Consider the following 14,639-nt stretch of genomic DNA (forward strand, 5'->3'; position numbering starts at 1 on the left):
GCAAATTTATAATAGCCCTTCCTAAGGAAGGTCAGGTTGTTCGACTGGCCCTACCCCAAGGAAGGGCATATTTTTGCAAGGCCTTCCTAGGGAAGGGCAACCTCTCAAAGTGCCCTGCAAAGATTAATCATGCAAATGCTTGGGATTGGGACTTTTGGACTTGTACCTAGAGGATGTTCTATGGACTTTGAAAGTCACTAATGAGTATGGAATCTGATTTTGAAGGTTGTTCAAGCATACATTGTCATGCACCTTTAAAAAAGTTAAGGTAACTTTTTAATATAGGTAATTTGAGGTAATCTTTTTAATATAGGGAATTTTAATGCGTTGGGAAAACCATAGAGGCGATGAAGTGCAAAGATTGAAGTTTAAAGTTTGAACTTGAGAGTTGAAAGTTCAATCTCTCGCGAGTTTTCTAGTGAGGGCATCGGGCGTGAGTGACGAGTCTCGTCACTCGTCTCTCTCATCCACCAACTGCTGACACGCAGCTTCTATATCCAAGTTCCAATTGAGATGAGGAGGTTTGAGGGATGCCATGTAATCAAGGCTAGTGGGTTGGAAAAAGAGAGAAGTACACTAGAGATTAACTCAAAGCATCATTGAATAATGCCTTACCGTAGGAAATTACGGAGAGAGTAAAGATTAAGCACTCTTGTTGCTCCCCACTTTGATTTGGTATACAAAATCTTTTGAAATTGTTCTCAGATATCGATTGATTCTTACAAGGGCTCAGACTCACGATCAACTACAAGCTCCATATTCTAGAATTGCCTAGCACTCTCCCATTATCCATGAACTGCAAGCTCCCATCGGGAGTCCCTTGGGCGACCTCTAGGTTGTGATTCCAAACGACTCCAGAGTCCACGATTGCAAAGGTCCTTCAAGTCTCAAGGCTCCTTCACGAATCATGATTCACATAGTGCTAGCCTCCTAGTTTGCTAGGCATGCTCCCAAAGCCTATTTATACGAACCCATACTTATCACTTCATCATGTTTAAGATGGCACCATGTCTGATGATTAGGATGCTACAATTTATGTATATAATGTTATAAGGATCTTATTGTTTGTCATTACTGATTCTTAGGAGACGAGAACGACTTAGAGGGAACTTGGAAGTTGGAAGTTTGAAGAGATGTCTACCCTAGCTTCACAGAGAGAATAGCGATAGCGGTAACTTCATGAGCTCAACAATGGAAGGTCTATAACTCGAGGGGAGACTCTTCATGGTTACAATTCTAACAAAGGGTACATCCAACAAATTCCAAGATGTATGATGTCGTCATCGCAGCTGCATTATAGGACATTTCAAGTTCCAAATATTTGCATGTTCCATTTATAGCTTACTACTTCTCTTACTCATTGTGTATTTTGTAGGAAATGAATTTTAGTACTGATGTGCAATGTCTTCAAAGTGCACCCTTTCTCATTGTACTTTAGAACTTTCTTTACAAGTTTCAATTGTTCAAAAACACATGTGAAAAAACTGGATTTTTGTAAAGATTTGATCGGAAGGGCAGGGAAAATTTATCCCTTCAGTTTGAAGGTCGAAAATGCCAAACAACCCTTCCCATGGGACGGGCACTCTTGAAAATTTCCCTTCCCTAGGATGGGTAAGGGTGCCCTGCAATTTTCAGGCCTGATGCCAACTCAAGCTTCATCAACGAGCCCATGCTCTGCATATCCAACAATCAATGCATTCCGTGTTAAAGCACGTACCACAAGAAGTTTTGGACAAATTCTCACAATAATTCCCACATTGTGACTTACCTCAACATCATGAGCTCCTGTGAGGGAGGCACTCTATACCTAGCTAGGTACTATTGGGCAGTCCCTGCTAGGTACTATTGGGCGCAGGGACCGCCGGGCCTTTGGGGGGGGGGCGGTGCCTCTCGAGCTGCAAAAGCTCATGATCTTATGCATTGTATGAAAAACACTGAAAAAGACTCTGTTTTCCTACTCTGTTGTTGGAAGCAACTCAAAGCTTCCTTACCAAATGCCATGCAGCTGGGCATAGCCAGCAATAAGTGACCACATTTTGTGCTGGAAGCTTGTTGAAGGTCCCTGGTGCCTCTTCAAAGGATCACACTCGAAATGCATAGTGAGCAGAGGGAACATCATCACGAAACAACACTTTTTTTAAGGATTTCAGCATGTATTTTGCTGCCTGAAGAAGCACGTTCTGTCATGTCATGATGTAGCTTGGGCACTGCGTCAGCGCGCTAGGGGATTCGGGCTCTCCATGTTTTATGGCAGCACTCTGGAAGTTTTTCCTTAAAGATGGTGGGTTTTGCCCATCGTCGACTGTCCTCGTGTGTGTGTGTGTGTGAGCGCGCACCCCGTGTGTGATTCAAGACATGAGCACCACTTCCGAAATCATTTGGTCTACAGAACAGAAAACATGGTGAAAGATGGCTTATATGGAAGAAGCTGCAGCAAAACATGAGGTTCAAAGATGACCGGCTGGGAACAGAGCTCCCGATATTGCAAAGAGCTAATTGTGAGAGAAGGCTTCCAGTGATGTCGAGCGCACAAGGAAGTTGCAGGAAAGGCGGCACTGGCACACGTCGAGTTTAGAAGGCTTGACGTTCTAGAACTTCTTGCCGTTTTGGTCTCAAAAGCGCCGATTGCCAAAGAGGGAAACAACAAATGCAGCGGTGCTATCAGGCCTAGCTATATCATCACCGAACGCACGTCCCTCGCCCGCACCCGAGCGGTTGTATGCAAAGCTCATCAGAGACACACGGTAAGAGCCGCTCTCTCTCTCTCTCTCTCTCTCTCTCTCTCACACACACACACACACACGCACGCACACACACACACACAGCTACCTCTCGCCCGTTCATGAAGCGGGCGCTGTGCGCATTTTCTTGACCTTCCAGCTTTTTGGTCAGCATGGCAATTAAGGCTAGTCTACCGATCATGAGCTAGCAATCACTCAGACTGCGCATGGTCAGGGGCGTAATGCTTTAAGAGCGCTGTCTCACGCAGGCAATTAGGCAAGAGTTTTCATGCGCTCAGCAGTTTCGTCTTTTCCTGGACTGCAGCAGCTGCGAAGAATTCAGTGGCTTGTTTCTTCCTTCCAAACACTGCCCATGAGAGCCAACTCTGCTGTTTTTGGCAAAGTTAGCTGAGTTTTCACAAGCTGCCAAGCTGAAAGATTGACGTACGCAAAACGCTGCCTTCACCTGCGTGCGAAGCCTATCTTATCCATGGTTGCTTGCGATTTGCGGAGCAGAGAAGCTTCCTCTTCCGAGTGATTATGAGAACATCAGGCTCCTGAACATCTATATGTAGACGAGATTGTGTGTGTTGTGCCCACCTTGAGCATGTGGGATTTGAGATTGCTGGGGCAGTCATTGTACTGTTGTTTCAAGGTTTCTTGGACCATTCAATGTTTAGCAACCAGTCCAAATGTGTATGAAAAACTCAATTTGCACTGGGACAAAACATTTTTGGTCGATTCTATACAACTAAATTGGACTTGTTGCCTTGAGACTTCTTATGCATTTTGTCCTTTCCTTCAGCACCGTAAGTAAAAGCGAGTCACCCTATCTCTTAGGCTATGGTCACGTGATGCTTAGTTATCTGTAGGCCTGCGACATTGTCTTATAGGAGTTGAGGGCGTCACCGTGAGCAATAGGTAGAGAGAGGGAAAGCAAAGCAAATACAAAAGAGAGATTCATGGAGATGACCGGTAATGGACCGGCATAGTTTTGTAACTATGCCTTTTTTGGCATAGTTACAAAACTATGCCGGTGGAAAGTTGTTCGCCGTCAGAGAGGGTCAAAGGAAACTAAGCCTCGCGTGACCATAGACTTAATTGTTTTAGTGATATCAAAGATTAAAAAAATAAAATCTCTGTTCTCACATAAAGCTTGAAAGGAAAGAGTTACATAGAAGAACATGCTTTGCATGTTCTCCCTCATTGAAGTCTCTTAATAAAAACAAATTCCTTTGTATTTGCGACTTTTTGCTATTTGTGGAAGTCGTCTCGCCAATATCACCCACAACATGGATAGCCACTATTTTGTAAAATCAAGTAAATCTCACAAATCTTGCTAATGCATACCAAGACCCAGCTTTAACTTGATGACCACAAGCCCTAGATTGGGAATATTTGTGCTATCACAAGAAGTTTTGGACAAATTTTCACAATATTTCCCACATTGTGACTTAATTACCTCAACATCATGAGCTTCTGTGAGGGAGGCGCCACATACCTAGCTAAGTACAATTGGGAGCAGGGGACCGTCGGCCCGGTGGGGGGGGGGTTTCCCTGCCCCCAATCCTACCTAGCTAGGTATGCGGTGCCTCTCGAGCAGAAGCTCATGATGTTATGCATTGTATGAAAAACACGCACAAATATTAGAGTCGTGTGCAAAGATCTAGTGTGAATTTGAAAAACCATCACCACATGACTTGGATCGTCCATGGCAATATGCTTAGGAAAGTCGATTGTCAAAGGTTTCTAGTGGCTCTGTTTATTCAGAACTTTTGGGTTTTGTGATGGATCCTTTGAATCATATAAACTGTTGTGCAGCAGTGACAAGCTCCATGCTGGTTTTGAAGGTTTTTTGAGAATGATTGCAAGGACAAGTGAAATTCTCACATTGGTAGATATCATATATGTAGGAAAAAGCTATTGCATCATCAATTGCTGAGATTACCAAAGATGTGATCATTTACAATTTTGAGAGTTGTTAAGTTAATAAAATGGATTTTCAAAAAGATGTGGGTAGCCAAGCAAGTACAATTGAGGCTGTGCAACTTAGACGTGTACATGGCGAGGCTTTTAAAAGCTTTATTTGTGCTTCTGCTGTAGATAGGCAGGAAGGTAGGTTCGCTTTATCCAAAACCTCCTCAAATTAAAAATTGACTGCCTCAATTTTTTGCAAGAAGGATTTCAGGCCGGCTCAAATTTCGAGATTTTTAGTTAAAAGTTCCAATTTATGTAGAAGTTTCCTTATCAAATATGGGTTTTAACGTTCTGATAAAGGGGTGAAGGATCCGAAGCCGGGTCCACAAAATGATTTTCAGAGCCTTACATTCATCACTGAGATGTTTTTGTTGGATTCATTGAGCTTGAGGACTGCTAATTTGACAAGCTGTTTATAAGGTGATGAAGTGATGTGTTCATGCTTTCATGCTCCTGATATTGTTTCAGCTTCTGAGGTCAGTAGAGTGCTTCACAGCTTGCAGTCGTCGGATTGGGATGTCGATGTTCTTGAGGCTGATTCAATTCAGGTCATACAGATAATCTGGGAAAACTTGCAAATCAGAAAGAACATATTTAGAGGAGCACATATAACACCCTGGAATTTTACATATGTGGAAGGCCTCCCCTCGCAGATTATTCTCGTGGAATAGAAAATCATGTTGTCCTCAATCAGGAGCTTCCTCTCAGATGATCATTTCTTACCAGCACGTAATGAGAATTTATCATCAAAAAGCTCCTTCCAGGAGCCATCCGTGCGCAGCACATGTCAAGCAGAAGAGGATGTTTTTAATAATATCCCTCCAACGGGCATCACAACAAAGAGTCTTCTTCAAGGCTGGAAGAAGTCCATCCTTGTGCTGATCAATGCTGCCTGCAGGTTCTGTTCAACAACGAACGAGGAGGAGGAGCTGAGACACGAGGGCCTAAGGTGGCTCTCGACTGGTGCACCGGCTGTCAAGGCAGTCAATCTTTCTTCGAAGGCGGGGGCGGTCTTTAATGCCTCAGATGACTTCAACGTGGAGCCTCAAAAGCTAGTGATTATGATTCAGCAGCAGCAAGTAGAAACTTTACAGGAATTTGGGGGCATTGAAGGGGTCCTGTCCTTGCTCAAAACCAGTCCAGATACGGGTGCAAATGGGGATTCTCAAGAGCTGGAGGTCCGGAGGAGAATGTTTGGATCAAATACATACCCAAGACAACCTCGTAGACCGTTTTGGGTTTATTTCGTTGATGTAAGCAAAGACCTTACACTCATTATTTTGATTGTATGTGCAGTTTTAACATTGTCCTTGGGTATGAAGACCCGTGGTGTTAAAGAAGGTTGGTATGATGGTGTGAGCATTGCCTTTGCGGTAATCTTTGTTATCCTGGTCACTTCTATCAGTGACTACAGGCAATCTCTACAGTTTTCAGCTTTGAATGAGGAGAAAAGCAATATACAGATTGAGGTTGTAAGAGGAGGAAGAAGAAAAGAAATCTCAATATTTGAGATTGTGGTGGGAGACATTGTGCTTTTGAACATTGGGGATCAAGTACCTGCAGATGGCCTGTTCATCGATGGTCATTCTTTATACATAAATCAATCGAGTTTGACAGGAGAAAGTGAGCCAGTTCACGTGCATCGTAAAGCGCCTTTCCTTTCATCCGGTGGCAAAGTTGATGATGGGCATGGTCTGATGGTTGTTACGGGAGTTGGAATGTCGACAGATTGGGGCCAATTAATGGCTTCCCTTGGGGATGATACAGCAGAAGAGACTCCATTGCAGGTACGTTTGAATGGGGTGGCCACTTTCATCGGGAAGGTGGGAACAACTGTAGCTGTTTTGGTTTTATGTGCACTGCTTGTATTCTACTTCGAGGGTCGCACGGAGGGTCGGAATGATTCTGGGAAGTTCAAGTCTGGGCAAACCTCAAAAAGTGATATCTTCAATTCTGTAGTAGATATTCTTGAGACTGCTGTAGCAATATTGGTGGTTGCTGTGCCAGAGGGTCTACCACTGGCTGTGACCCTCACTTTAGCCTATGCAATGAAGAAGATGATTGCAGATAAGGCCCTTGTAAGGAGGTTGTCAGCTTGTGAGACTATGGGATGTGCTACTACCATTTGCAGCGATAAAACAGGGACACTTACACTTAATCAAATGATAGTAGTGAAGGCCTGGGTGGGGGGTGGGATGCGAGACCCTGTCACAGAGCTTCGAATCCTTCACGAGGATTACATAAGGGTGCTGTTTGAAGGTATAGTGCAAAACAGTAACGGTAGTGTATATGTTCCCTTGGAAGGTGGAGAACCAGAAGTATCAGGTTCGCCAACAGAAAAAGCAGTTTTAGCATGGGGGCTTAAATTGGGTATGAATTATGTGAGTGTAAAATCTGAAACAACCATCTTGCAGGTAGAGACGTTCAACTCAATAAAGAAGCGCGCAGGAGTGGCCGTACGGCCTGTGGAAAGTAGCAAGGTGCATGTGCATTGGAAGGGTGCTGCAGAGATTATGTTGGCGGAAAGTGATAAGCTTCTCTATCCTGATAACAGTGCAATGCCCATCTCCATCAAAGAAAGAAATCACTTGTTAAGTGTAATCGAAGCTATGGCTTCTGAAAGCCTGCGTTGCATAGCCTTTGCTTTGATGGAAATGGATGTTGGTGATGTTCCCAGTGATCGACTGGGTGAAGAATGGAAGCTGCCTACAGGTCCTTTAACCCTTTTAGCCATTGTGGGTATTAAAGATCCTGCAAGAACAGAGGTTCCAGATGCTGTGCGTCGGTGTCAGCTTGCTGGCATAATGGTTCGAATGGTAACAGGCGATAATATTATGACTGCAAGAGCCATTGCTACCGAGTGTGGAATACTTCAAGAAGGGAACCTTGCCATTGAAGGAGCAACTTTTCGAAACTACAGTCCGGAAATGAGAGCACAAGAACTACAAAAGATAAGTGTAATGGCACGCTCTTCACCATCAGACAAGCTGCTGATGGTAAGAGCACTAAGGGATATGGGTGAGGTAGTGGCTGTGACAGGGGATGGAACTAATGATGCACCTGCACTTCGTGAAGCAGACATAGGCTTAGCTATGGGCATTCAAGGAACGGAGGTTGCTAAGGAGAGTTCTGACATTGTTATTATGGATGATAACTTTGCTTCTGTGGTGAAAGTCGTAGGATGGGGACGGTCAGTGTATCGCAATATTCAGAAATTTATTCAATTCCAACTGACTGTCAATGTAGCCGCATTAACTGTCAACTTCGTTGCAGCCGTGTCATCGGGTGATGTGCCATTGACTGCTATACAGCTACTTTGGGTGAATCTTATCATGAACAGTTTGGGAGCACTTGCGCTCGCCACAGAGCGTCCAACAGATAAGCTGCTAGAGAGTCCTCCAGTGGGACGGAAAGAGCCGTTGATCACAAATGTCATGTGGAGAAACATTCTTTCACAGGCCTGTTACCAAATTGCAGTTCTTCTGGTTTTCCAATTCAGAGGCAAAGACCTGCTGAGGTTGTCAGGCGGCCCAAGAGCAGAGGATATTAATAACACAATCATATTCAATGCCTTTGTCTTTTGCCAGCTCTTTAACGAAGTCAACTGTCGCAAGCTAGAGGAACGGAATGTCTTCAGTGGCCTTCTATCAAGCTGGCTCTTTATTGGGATCATGGGAATCACAGTGGTGCTGCAGGTGGTGATTGTGGAATTTTTGAACAAATTTGCATCAACAGTGAAGCTGGATTGGGAGTATTGGGTTATAAGTATAGCAATGGGGATCATGAGTTGGATAATTGCTTTCTTTGTAAAGTTCATTCCTGTCCCCAAGAAGCCATGGATGTATAGAATGAGGGTACCGTGGCTGCGGTGGCGATGGTGGCAGCGACACCGACATAGTGATGTTCAGTTAGGAGTCGTCAATGATCAACACTAGTCATGTCTAGTAGTCTGCTAGAGCTGCTAGACATTTGTTGAAGCTTTCTATTGTTATTTTTTTCCAGAATTGCAAAAATTTCCCACTATTTAACACATTTTTCTGAACTGGTTTACATTTGAGCTATGTGGGTGGTTTACAGAAAAGAATGCCATGCAGGTCTGATGAGCTTGTCTAGTAGAGACTGCAGCCAAAAAAACACAAAAAACCATCAAATTGATAATGAATGAGGTGCTTGGGAATACACAATGCTTGCTATGCCCATGCATTCGTTGGCCAGTCTCTTCTTTTTTCTCTCTTTTTTTCTCCTTTTTTTAAGCCATTCAAAGCTTCGCTTCGACTTGTTTTACGGGATTGCACCCACACCCTCATGTCTCAAGGGTTGAACCATAGTGGGTGCGCTTAAAGCCCTCACCTTTACCACTAGGCCTGCGCTTGTGAAAAGTTAAATTCATCGTGAGGCACGAGTATCTACACTTGCTATTGGTATCTTTCATTTAAGTTCTGCCTTGGGGGAAAAAAGGGACATCACACACGAGGGTCCATAGGGGGAGGTGCTTATCCCTTCTAAATATTAGCCATGAAACATGGTCGGGCGAGGGCCGTGTACCATTGGGTAAGAGCCACGTGTAGTCATCACCATGGCCACCTATTGGTGAACCATGGGATAGCAGAAAGAACTAGCAAGCTAGGAACCTCCTCCTCGAGTGACCCATCGGGTAAGAGCCACGTGTAGTCATCACCGTGGCCACCTATTGGTGAACCATGGGATAGCAAAGAGAACTAGCAAGCTAGGAACCTCCTCGAATGACCCACCCGAGGAGGAGGATGCACTCGAGTGTTCAAGGGCAAGAGTCCTAGCAACATGAACACCAGGTGAGCAGAAGGTGTCCCTCTAGAGGGGACGCAACGGGGGTGTTAAACCAACCACCCATGTGTTAAGAAGCCAAAGCCTTACCGGTAGACCAACTCTTTGGGGATCCTCGGCAGTTTTTGTCTCTTCCAGGAAAGGATACACTATGAGTGGCATAGTGGGTCTTTGGGAAAAACAGGGTATGGATCCTATGCATATCCTTTGTTTTAAGAGCAGACTATTGATAAAAGCTTTTCTGAATATGCAAAAGAATATTCACTTTGTGATGCCTTTGTAGGTATCTCTGCGGTTTAGGTGGGGATAACCTGAACAGAGTCTTATCGTAGCCCGAGCGAGATTACCCAAGCAAATGTTTAAATGGTCAGGACCTATGTGTTGCACTCTATGTTGTGATTAGTGACATGTTTTTGCATTCTTATTAGTAGACACATGCAATCAATCAATGAAAAAATTGGTGCTCCGATTGAAAACACCAAAGTACATGCACTCGGAAAGTTTTCAAACAATTTTTTAATAAAAAAACATTACATTGTTTATCCAAATGAGAGATTCTTGCAATTTTTATTACATGAAGTATTAAGAAAAAGTAAACATTTGCATGCCAAGAAAAAGTCACACTTGTTTCCGTTTCAAACGCCAAAACCGTGTTATGTGCGTTAGCTACCATGGTTAAGATCTTCAAAGAAGATGATTTTAAGGCCTTGGAAAGTTTTTAAAATTTGTATCAAGGGCTAGGTGCATATTCCATGGGGAGAGCTTAGGAAGTAAGAGTACAAAAAATGACATAGCATTGTCAAGTGGCAAGGGGTTCTCTAGCTAGAGAAGTGGAAAAAATAAGCTCCTTTGAAGCTAGTAGCACCATGTGTTGGTACGTGGTGCTACCAGAAGCAACTCCATAGGGGCTTAATTTTATAAGGGGAAACTTTGCATGCGGTGCTACATGAAGCAACACTATAGGGGAGAAAAAGCTCCCCCACAGCTACATATACCACCATGTGTCAGTACTGGTGCCACAAGAAGCAACTATGTAGTGGCCTAACAAGAAAATCTTAGGAAGTACGAGTATTCACAATGCCATAGCATTGTCAAGGGGTGAGGAATCCTCTCCAGAACTGGGAAAACAAATTATCTTTCAAAATTGCATGTAGAACCTCATGTCGACATGCAATGCTATTAGCAGCTCCATATAAGCTTTTTTCCCTAATTCTTGTCTTGTTCACAATGACTCAAGTGTTTGCAAAGGTAGAGTTAAGCCCTTGCAGAGCTTCATATAGCACCATATGTCGGCACGTGGTGAGTTTTTTTTTGCCCAATTTTTCTTTCGACCACAATTGCTAAACGTCGTAGAAGAAAAAAATAAACTCTTGTGGAGCTACCTAGAGCACCACATGTCAACATGTGGTGCTTCATATAGCACCACGGTTGTGTTACAAGCACCCCTCTGAAGCTTCCTATACACCATGTGCTAACACGTGGTGTTATAGATAGCTCCTCAAAGCGCTTAAATTAACCCCTATGAAGCTTCATATAGCACCATGTGCCGCCACGTGGTGCTCCAAGAAGCTCCACAAAAGGACTTAAAGCCCCTATGAATCTTCTTATAGCACCATGCGCCGATATGCGGTGCTACAAGTAGCTCCACAAAACGCTTAAAGCCTCTATGAAGCTTCCTAAAGTACCACGTGCCAACAATATGTGATGCTACAGGTAGTTAAGAAAGTGCTTAATTTCTTCTTATTCAGTATTTACTGTTTGTGTCTAAGAGAAAGGAGGGACAATTAAATTAAGATATAAAAACACCTATAGAGATTACAAAAATCTAATATAAAAACATTTAAATATAGCTAATTTATCATTAGAATTTTCCACGTGAAGGTTTTTCAAGCTCTCTAGAATAAAAGAAATTTAAGCACTGATTTAGCTTTTGTGAGCAAAAGAAGAATTGGAGAAAAAACCTCTTGGTCTGCCTATTGGAGGTTAATGGATATGGTTACAATTGATCAAGTTTAATTTTGAGAAGTTAAGAGTTAGTTGTCCCTTGTGTGGGGATATTTGTGGTTGGAGATTAATGGACTTGCATGTTATGCTTAATAGAAAAAAAAAAAACAACTTGACAAGCCACTATGCTCTACAATGTCCATTGCTCCATCAATGATTCTGTATTTAAATTTTTTTCGCTCTCGCTTGGGGATATGGATTTTACAAACATCTCAACTTGTGTGTGACCAATGCATGTTGAGGTTATAACATTTTTTATGTATTTTTTGCGTCTCTTTTTTTCTTGTCATATGCACTCACAAAAACGTATGCAATAGTAAGAAAGTCAAATATATCCACCTGTCAAAACCCACAATATTCGTATTCTTGTTGAAAAAAACATAACTCTTTTGTGTAAACCATACACATGTCTATATATCATTATGTTTGCATGTGTTTGTACACTACAAGTGCTTCTTTAGGCTGGCAACGCTAGGAACTTGGCACTTTTGGAGTTTTGGTCACGTCAATATAAATGTCGCAAATAAAGATTGTGAAAGCAACGCGTACATCGATGCCCAAGAAGGATTTAAAAAATTTGAAACATATCGTGAGCTGATTTTTAGGTATTTGCAAAAAAAAAGTGCTTATCTTTGTTGAGTATAACCTTAAAATTTTCCTCCTCTCCCTCCCCTCATCTCTCTCTCTCTCTCTCTCTCTCTCTCTCTCTCTCTCTCTGTGGGGTGTGTATTATGTACACGATATGGATAGAAAGACACACATATGCATGCATACGTACTTCCACATACACATACACACTAAAAACACATACATTTTGTAAATTTGCATACATACACATGTACAAATGCACGTATGTGCTTTTTTACACACAAGTCAAAAAAATTAAAGAAAGTTATGATTTTATTTTACTTTCAAATAAGATTAGTAAAATCAATAGTAATTTTAAATGTTTTACAAAAGCTTTTATAAATGTTGTTAAGTGTTTAAGTTTACTTTTTCATATGTTATTGTTCTAGTTCTAGTTATATTAATAACAACTGAATTCTTGTTTACATTAAAACTCTGATAGCATTTTGTTGTTCAAATTTATTTTGAAATTTGATTAGTATAAATTTAAGTTTTAGTTTATGATTCAAATATAAATTTAAGATGTAACATATGACTTAAGCTCAATATATAATATCTAAATTTTCAAAATCAATGTTTAGCTTTTAGGTTTTAAGTTTTAAATTTACATTCATTTTTTCTTAAGATTTAAGTTTAATTTTTAAATTTTAGTTTATGTTTACTTTTGAATATGTGGTTTTAAGTTTAAGTTTAAATTTTAAGTTTTAGTTTATGTTTACTTTTAAATATGTGGTTTTAAGTTTAAGTTTAAGTTTAAACTTAAATTTAGTTTTAAATTTGAGTGAGTGATTAAGTTTCAATTTAATTAAATGATTTTCGTTGTATGTTTTTTATTTTTGGTTTATGTTTTTGGTTTACATTCAAGTTTATCTATGCATATACCTACTTCATTTAAGTTTAAATGTAAATTTCAAATTTGTTTATATGATGTAAGTTTGAGATTTGTGTTTTTGGTCAGGTAATTGCAAATTTGAGTTTAAATTTAGATAAATGTTTTTAAATTTAGTTTTAATGAATGTTTTTGAGTTTAAGTTTAAGTAAATGGTTTTAAATTTGTGTTTAATTTCTAAGTTTAAGTTTGCATTTTTTGTTATAAATTTATATTTGTATTGTTTAAAATTGATTTAAGCATTTTAAGTCTAAAATTAGTTTAAGTTTGCGTTTACATTTGTGTTTACATTTAATTTGTAAGTTTAACACTAGGTTGGTAATGGGACACTTTTATGTCTTGGGACACTTTTATGTCCTGTGAAGTGACCATTTTCCTTGAATTATGTCAAGAGTTTCAAAATGGATTTTGAGGTGCTATCTATCTAGAAAGTTGTCTCGTGAGCTGAAAAAAACTCGACATTTTTTTGGAATATCAATTCCATCTTTAACCTTGTCCTTGCACAACATTTCACAACCTAAATTGTGTGAAAAAACGGGTCCTGTTTTTGGCTTTTTTCAACTTTTTACAACTATACCACTCTAGAATTCATTTTTGTGAGGTCTATAATGCTAGAGAACTATCTTTAGTAGTCCTCAACATGTCCTGATGCTTCTAGGGAGAAATAAATATTAAAGTTGTAAGTGATGACCAAATTACAAAAATTGTCAAATCCTGTTTTTTAGCCAATTTTAGCTCTTCTATGATTTTTTTGGTGGATTTCATGATATTCAAATGCATTTTTGATTTTCTATGTCGCATATTGTAACATAAAGCTAATATTCCTTGAGTTTTGGGGCACCTAATACCCTATTTTGCATAGTACACAATGATGGTTGATTTTTTCAATTATAGAAGAAAATGAAACATTCTAGTATAGCAAGTATAGCTTTTTCAATTGTTAGTTTCTTGTGACAACTATATGCATTTTGTAGGTAGTAACCATATCTAATCATAAGGATCAAATTTGGCTAGATATTGAATAGTTTCTATGGGATTCTACAACTCATAATGTTGAACCCAGTTTTTTCATGTTTGCTGTATTTAGCACTTCATCTTTGTCCCCAAGATTCCCCTTGGTAAGAGATGTATTATTCTTTTGACATGCTCCATGGCTCCTTATGAACATAAAGGACAATAGGGAACTAAGAAAACATGCATATATTATTTGTATTGAGCGTGGCTATAGAAACTTTGATGATAGGTTTGCAGAATGGTAAAAATTCAACTTTTTGTACCTATTTATTTTGGCAAAACAAAAAATAGTGAGTGAGAAGCAATCATATGTTCAAATCACCAACCCATTGAAGTTAACTAGGGAATTTATCTTAAGTCCTACAAAAATAGCTAATCTTATTTTTATGCAACAAAACATAAAAAATGACTGTTTTGATGAAAATGCACTGGTCCATCAACTTTGGAGGCTTGATGTGACCAAAAGATGAGAAATTTTACAAGTTTCTTATTTTTTCCATGTGTAGTAGGCCTTGAACTATAACCTCATGAAAGGATTTTACAAAACGAGTGGATCTACTATGGTTTTGGAGGTTTTTTTCAAAACCCTGAAAGGACACTTTTAT

General features: G+C 40.3%; 1 protein-coding gene across 2 annotated transcripts; it reads left to right on the forward strand.

The window, feature by feature from the left end:
- The first annotated feature begins 1,916 nt into the window (after positions 1-1,916).
- Positions 1,917-8,855, forward strand: LOC147424883 (calcium-transporting ATPase 10, plasma membrane-type-like). Of its 2 annotated transcripts, XM_086499794.1 has the most exons (3): positions 1,917-2,744; positions 5,166-5,245; positions 5,462-8,855. In XM_086499794.1, the coding sequence occupies exons 1-3, from the start codon at positions 2,720-2,722 to the stop codon at positions 8,630-8,632; spliced, it is 3,276 nt and encodes a 1,091-aa protein (XP_086355920.1). In that variant the 5' UTR covers positions 1,917-2,719; the 3' UTR covers positions 8,633-8,855. The 2 variants fall into 2 exon arrangements, with proteins under 2 accessions (XP_086355920.1, XP_086355919.1); XM_086499793.1 differs by having other exon boundaries at positions 1,923-2,744; positions 5,194-8,855.
- Positions 8,856-14,639: the final 5,784 nt, after the last annotated feature.

This window comes from Adiantum capillus-veneris, chromosome 25 (genome assembly GCF_014529385.1).
Source record: "Adiantum capillus-veneris isolate H3 chromosome 25, ASM1452938v2, whole genome shotgun sequence".
Taxonomy (NCBI): domain Eukaryota; kingdom Viridiplantae; phylum Streptophyta; class Polypodiopsida; order Polypodiales; family Pteridaceae; genus Adiantum; species Adiantum capillus-veneris.

What these genes read in the sequence shown, in the direction of transcription:
- LOC147424883 (XM_086499794.1), top strand. Translation starts at nt 2,720, where the DNA reads ATGCAAAGCTCATCAGAGACACACG. An exon ending in AAGCTCATCAGAGACACACG is followed by an intron (nt 2,745 to 5,165) that starts GTAAGAGCCGCT and finishes ATATTGTTTCAG; the next exon opens with CTTCTGAGGTCAGTAGAGTG. An exon ending in TTGAGGCTGATTCAATTCAG is followed by an intron (nt 5,246 to 5,461) that starts GTCATACAGATA and finishes AGCTCCTTCCAG; the next exon opens with GAGCCATCCGTGCGCAGCAC.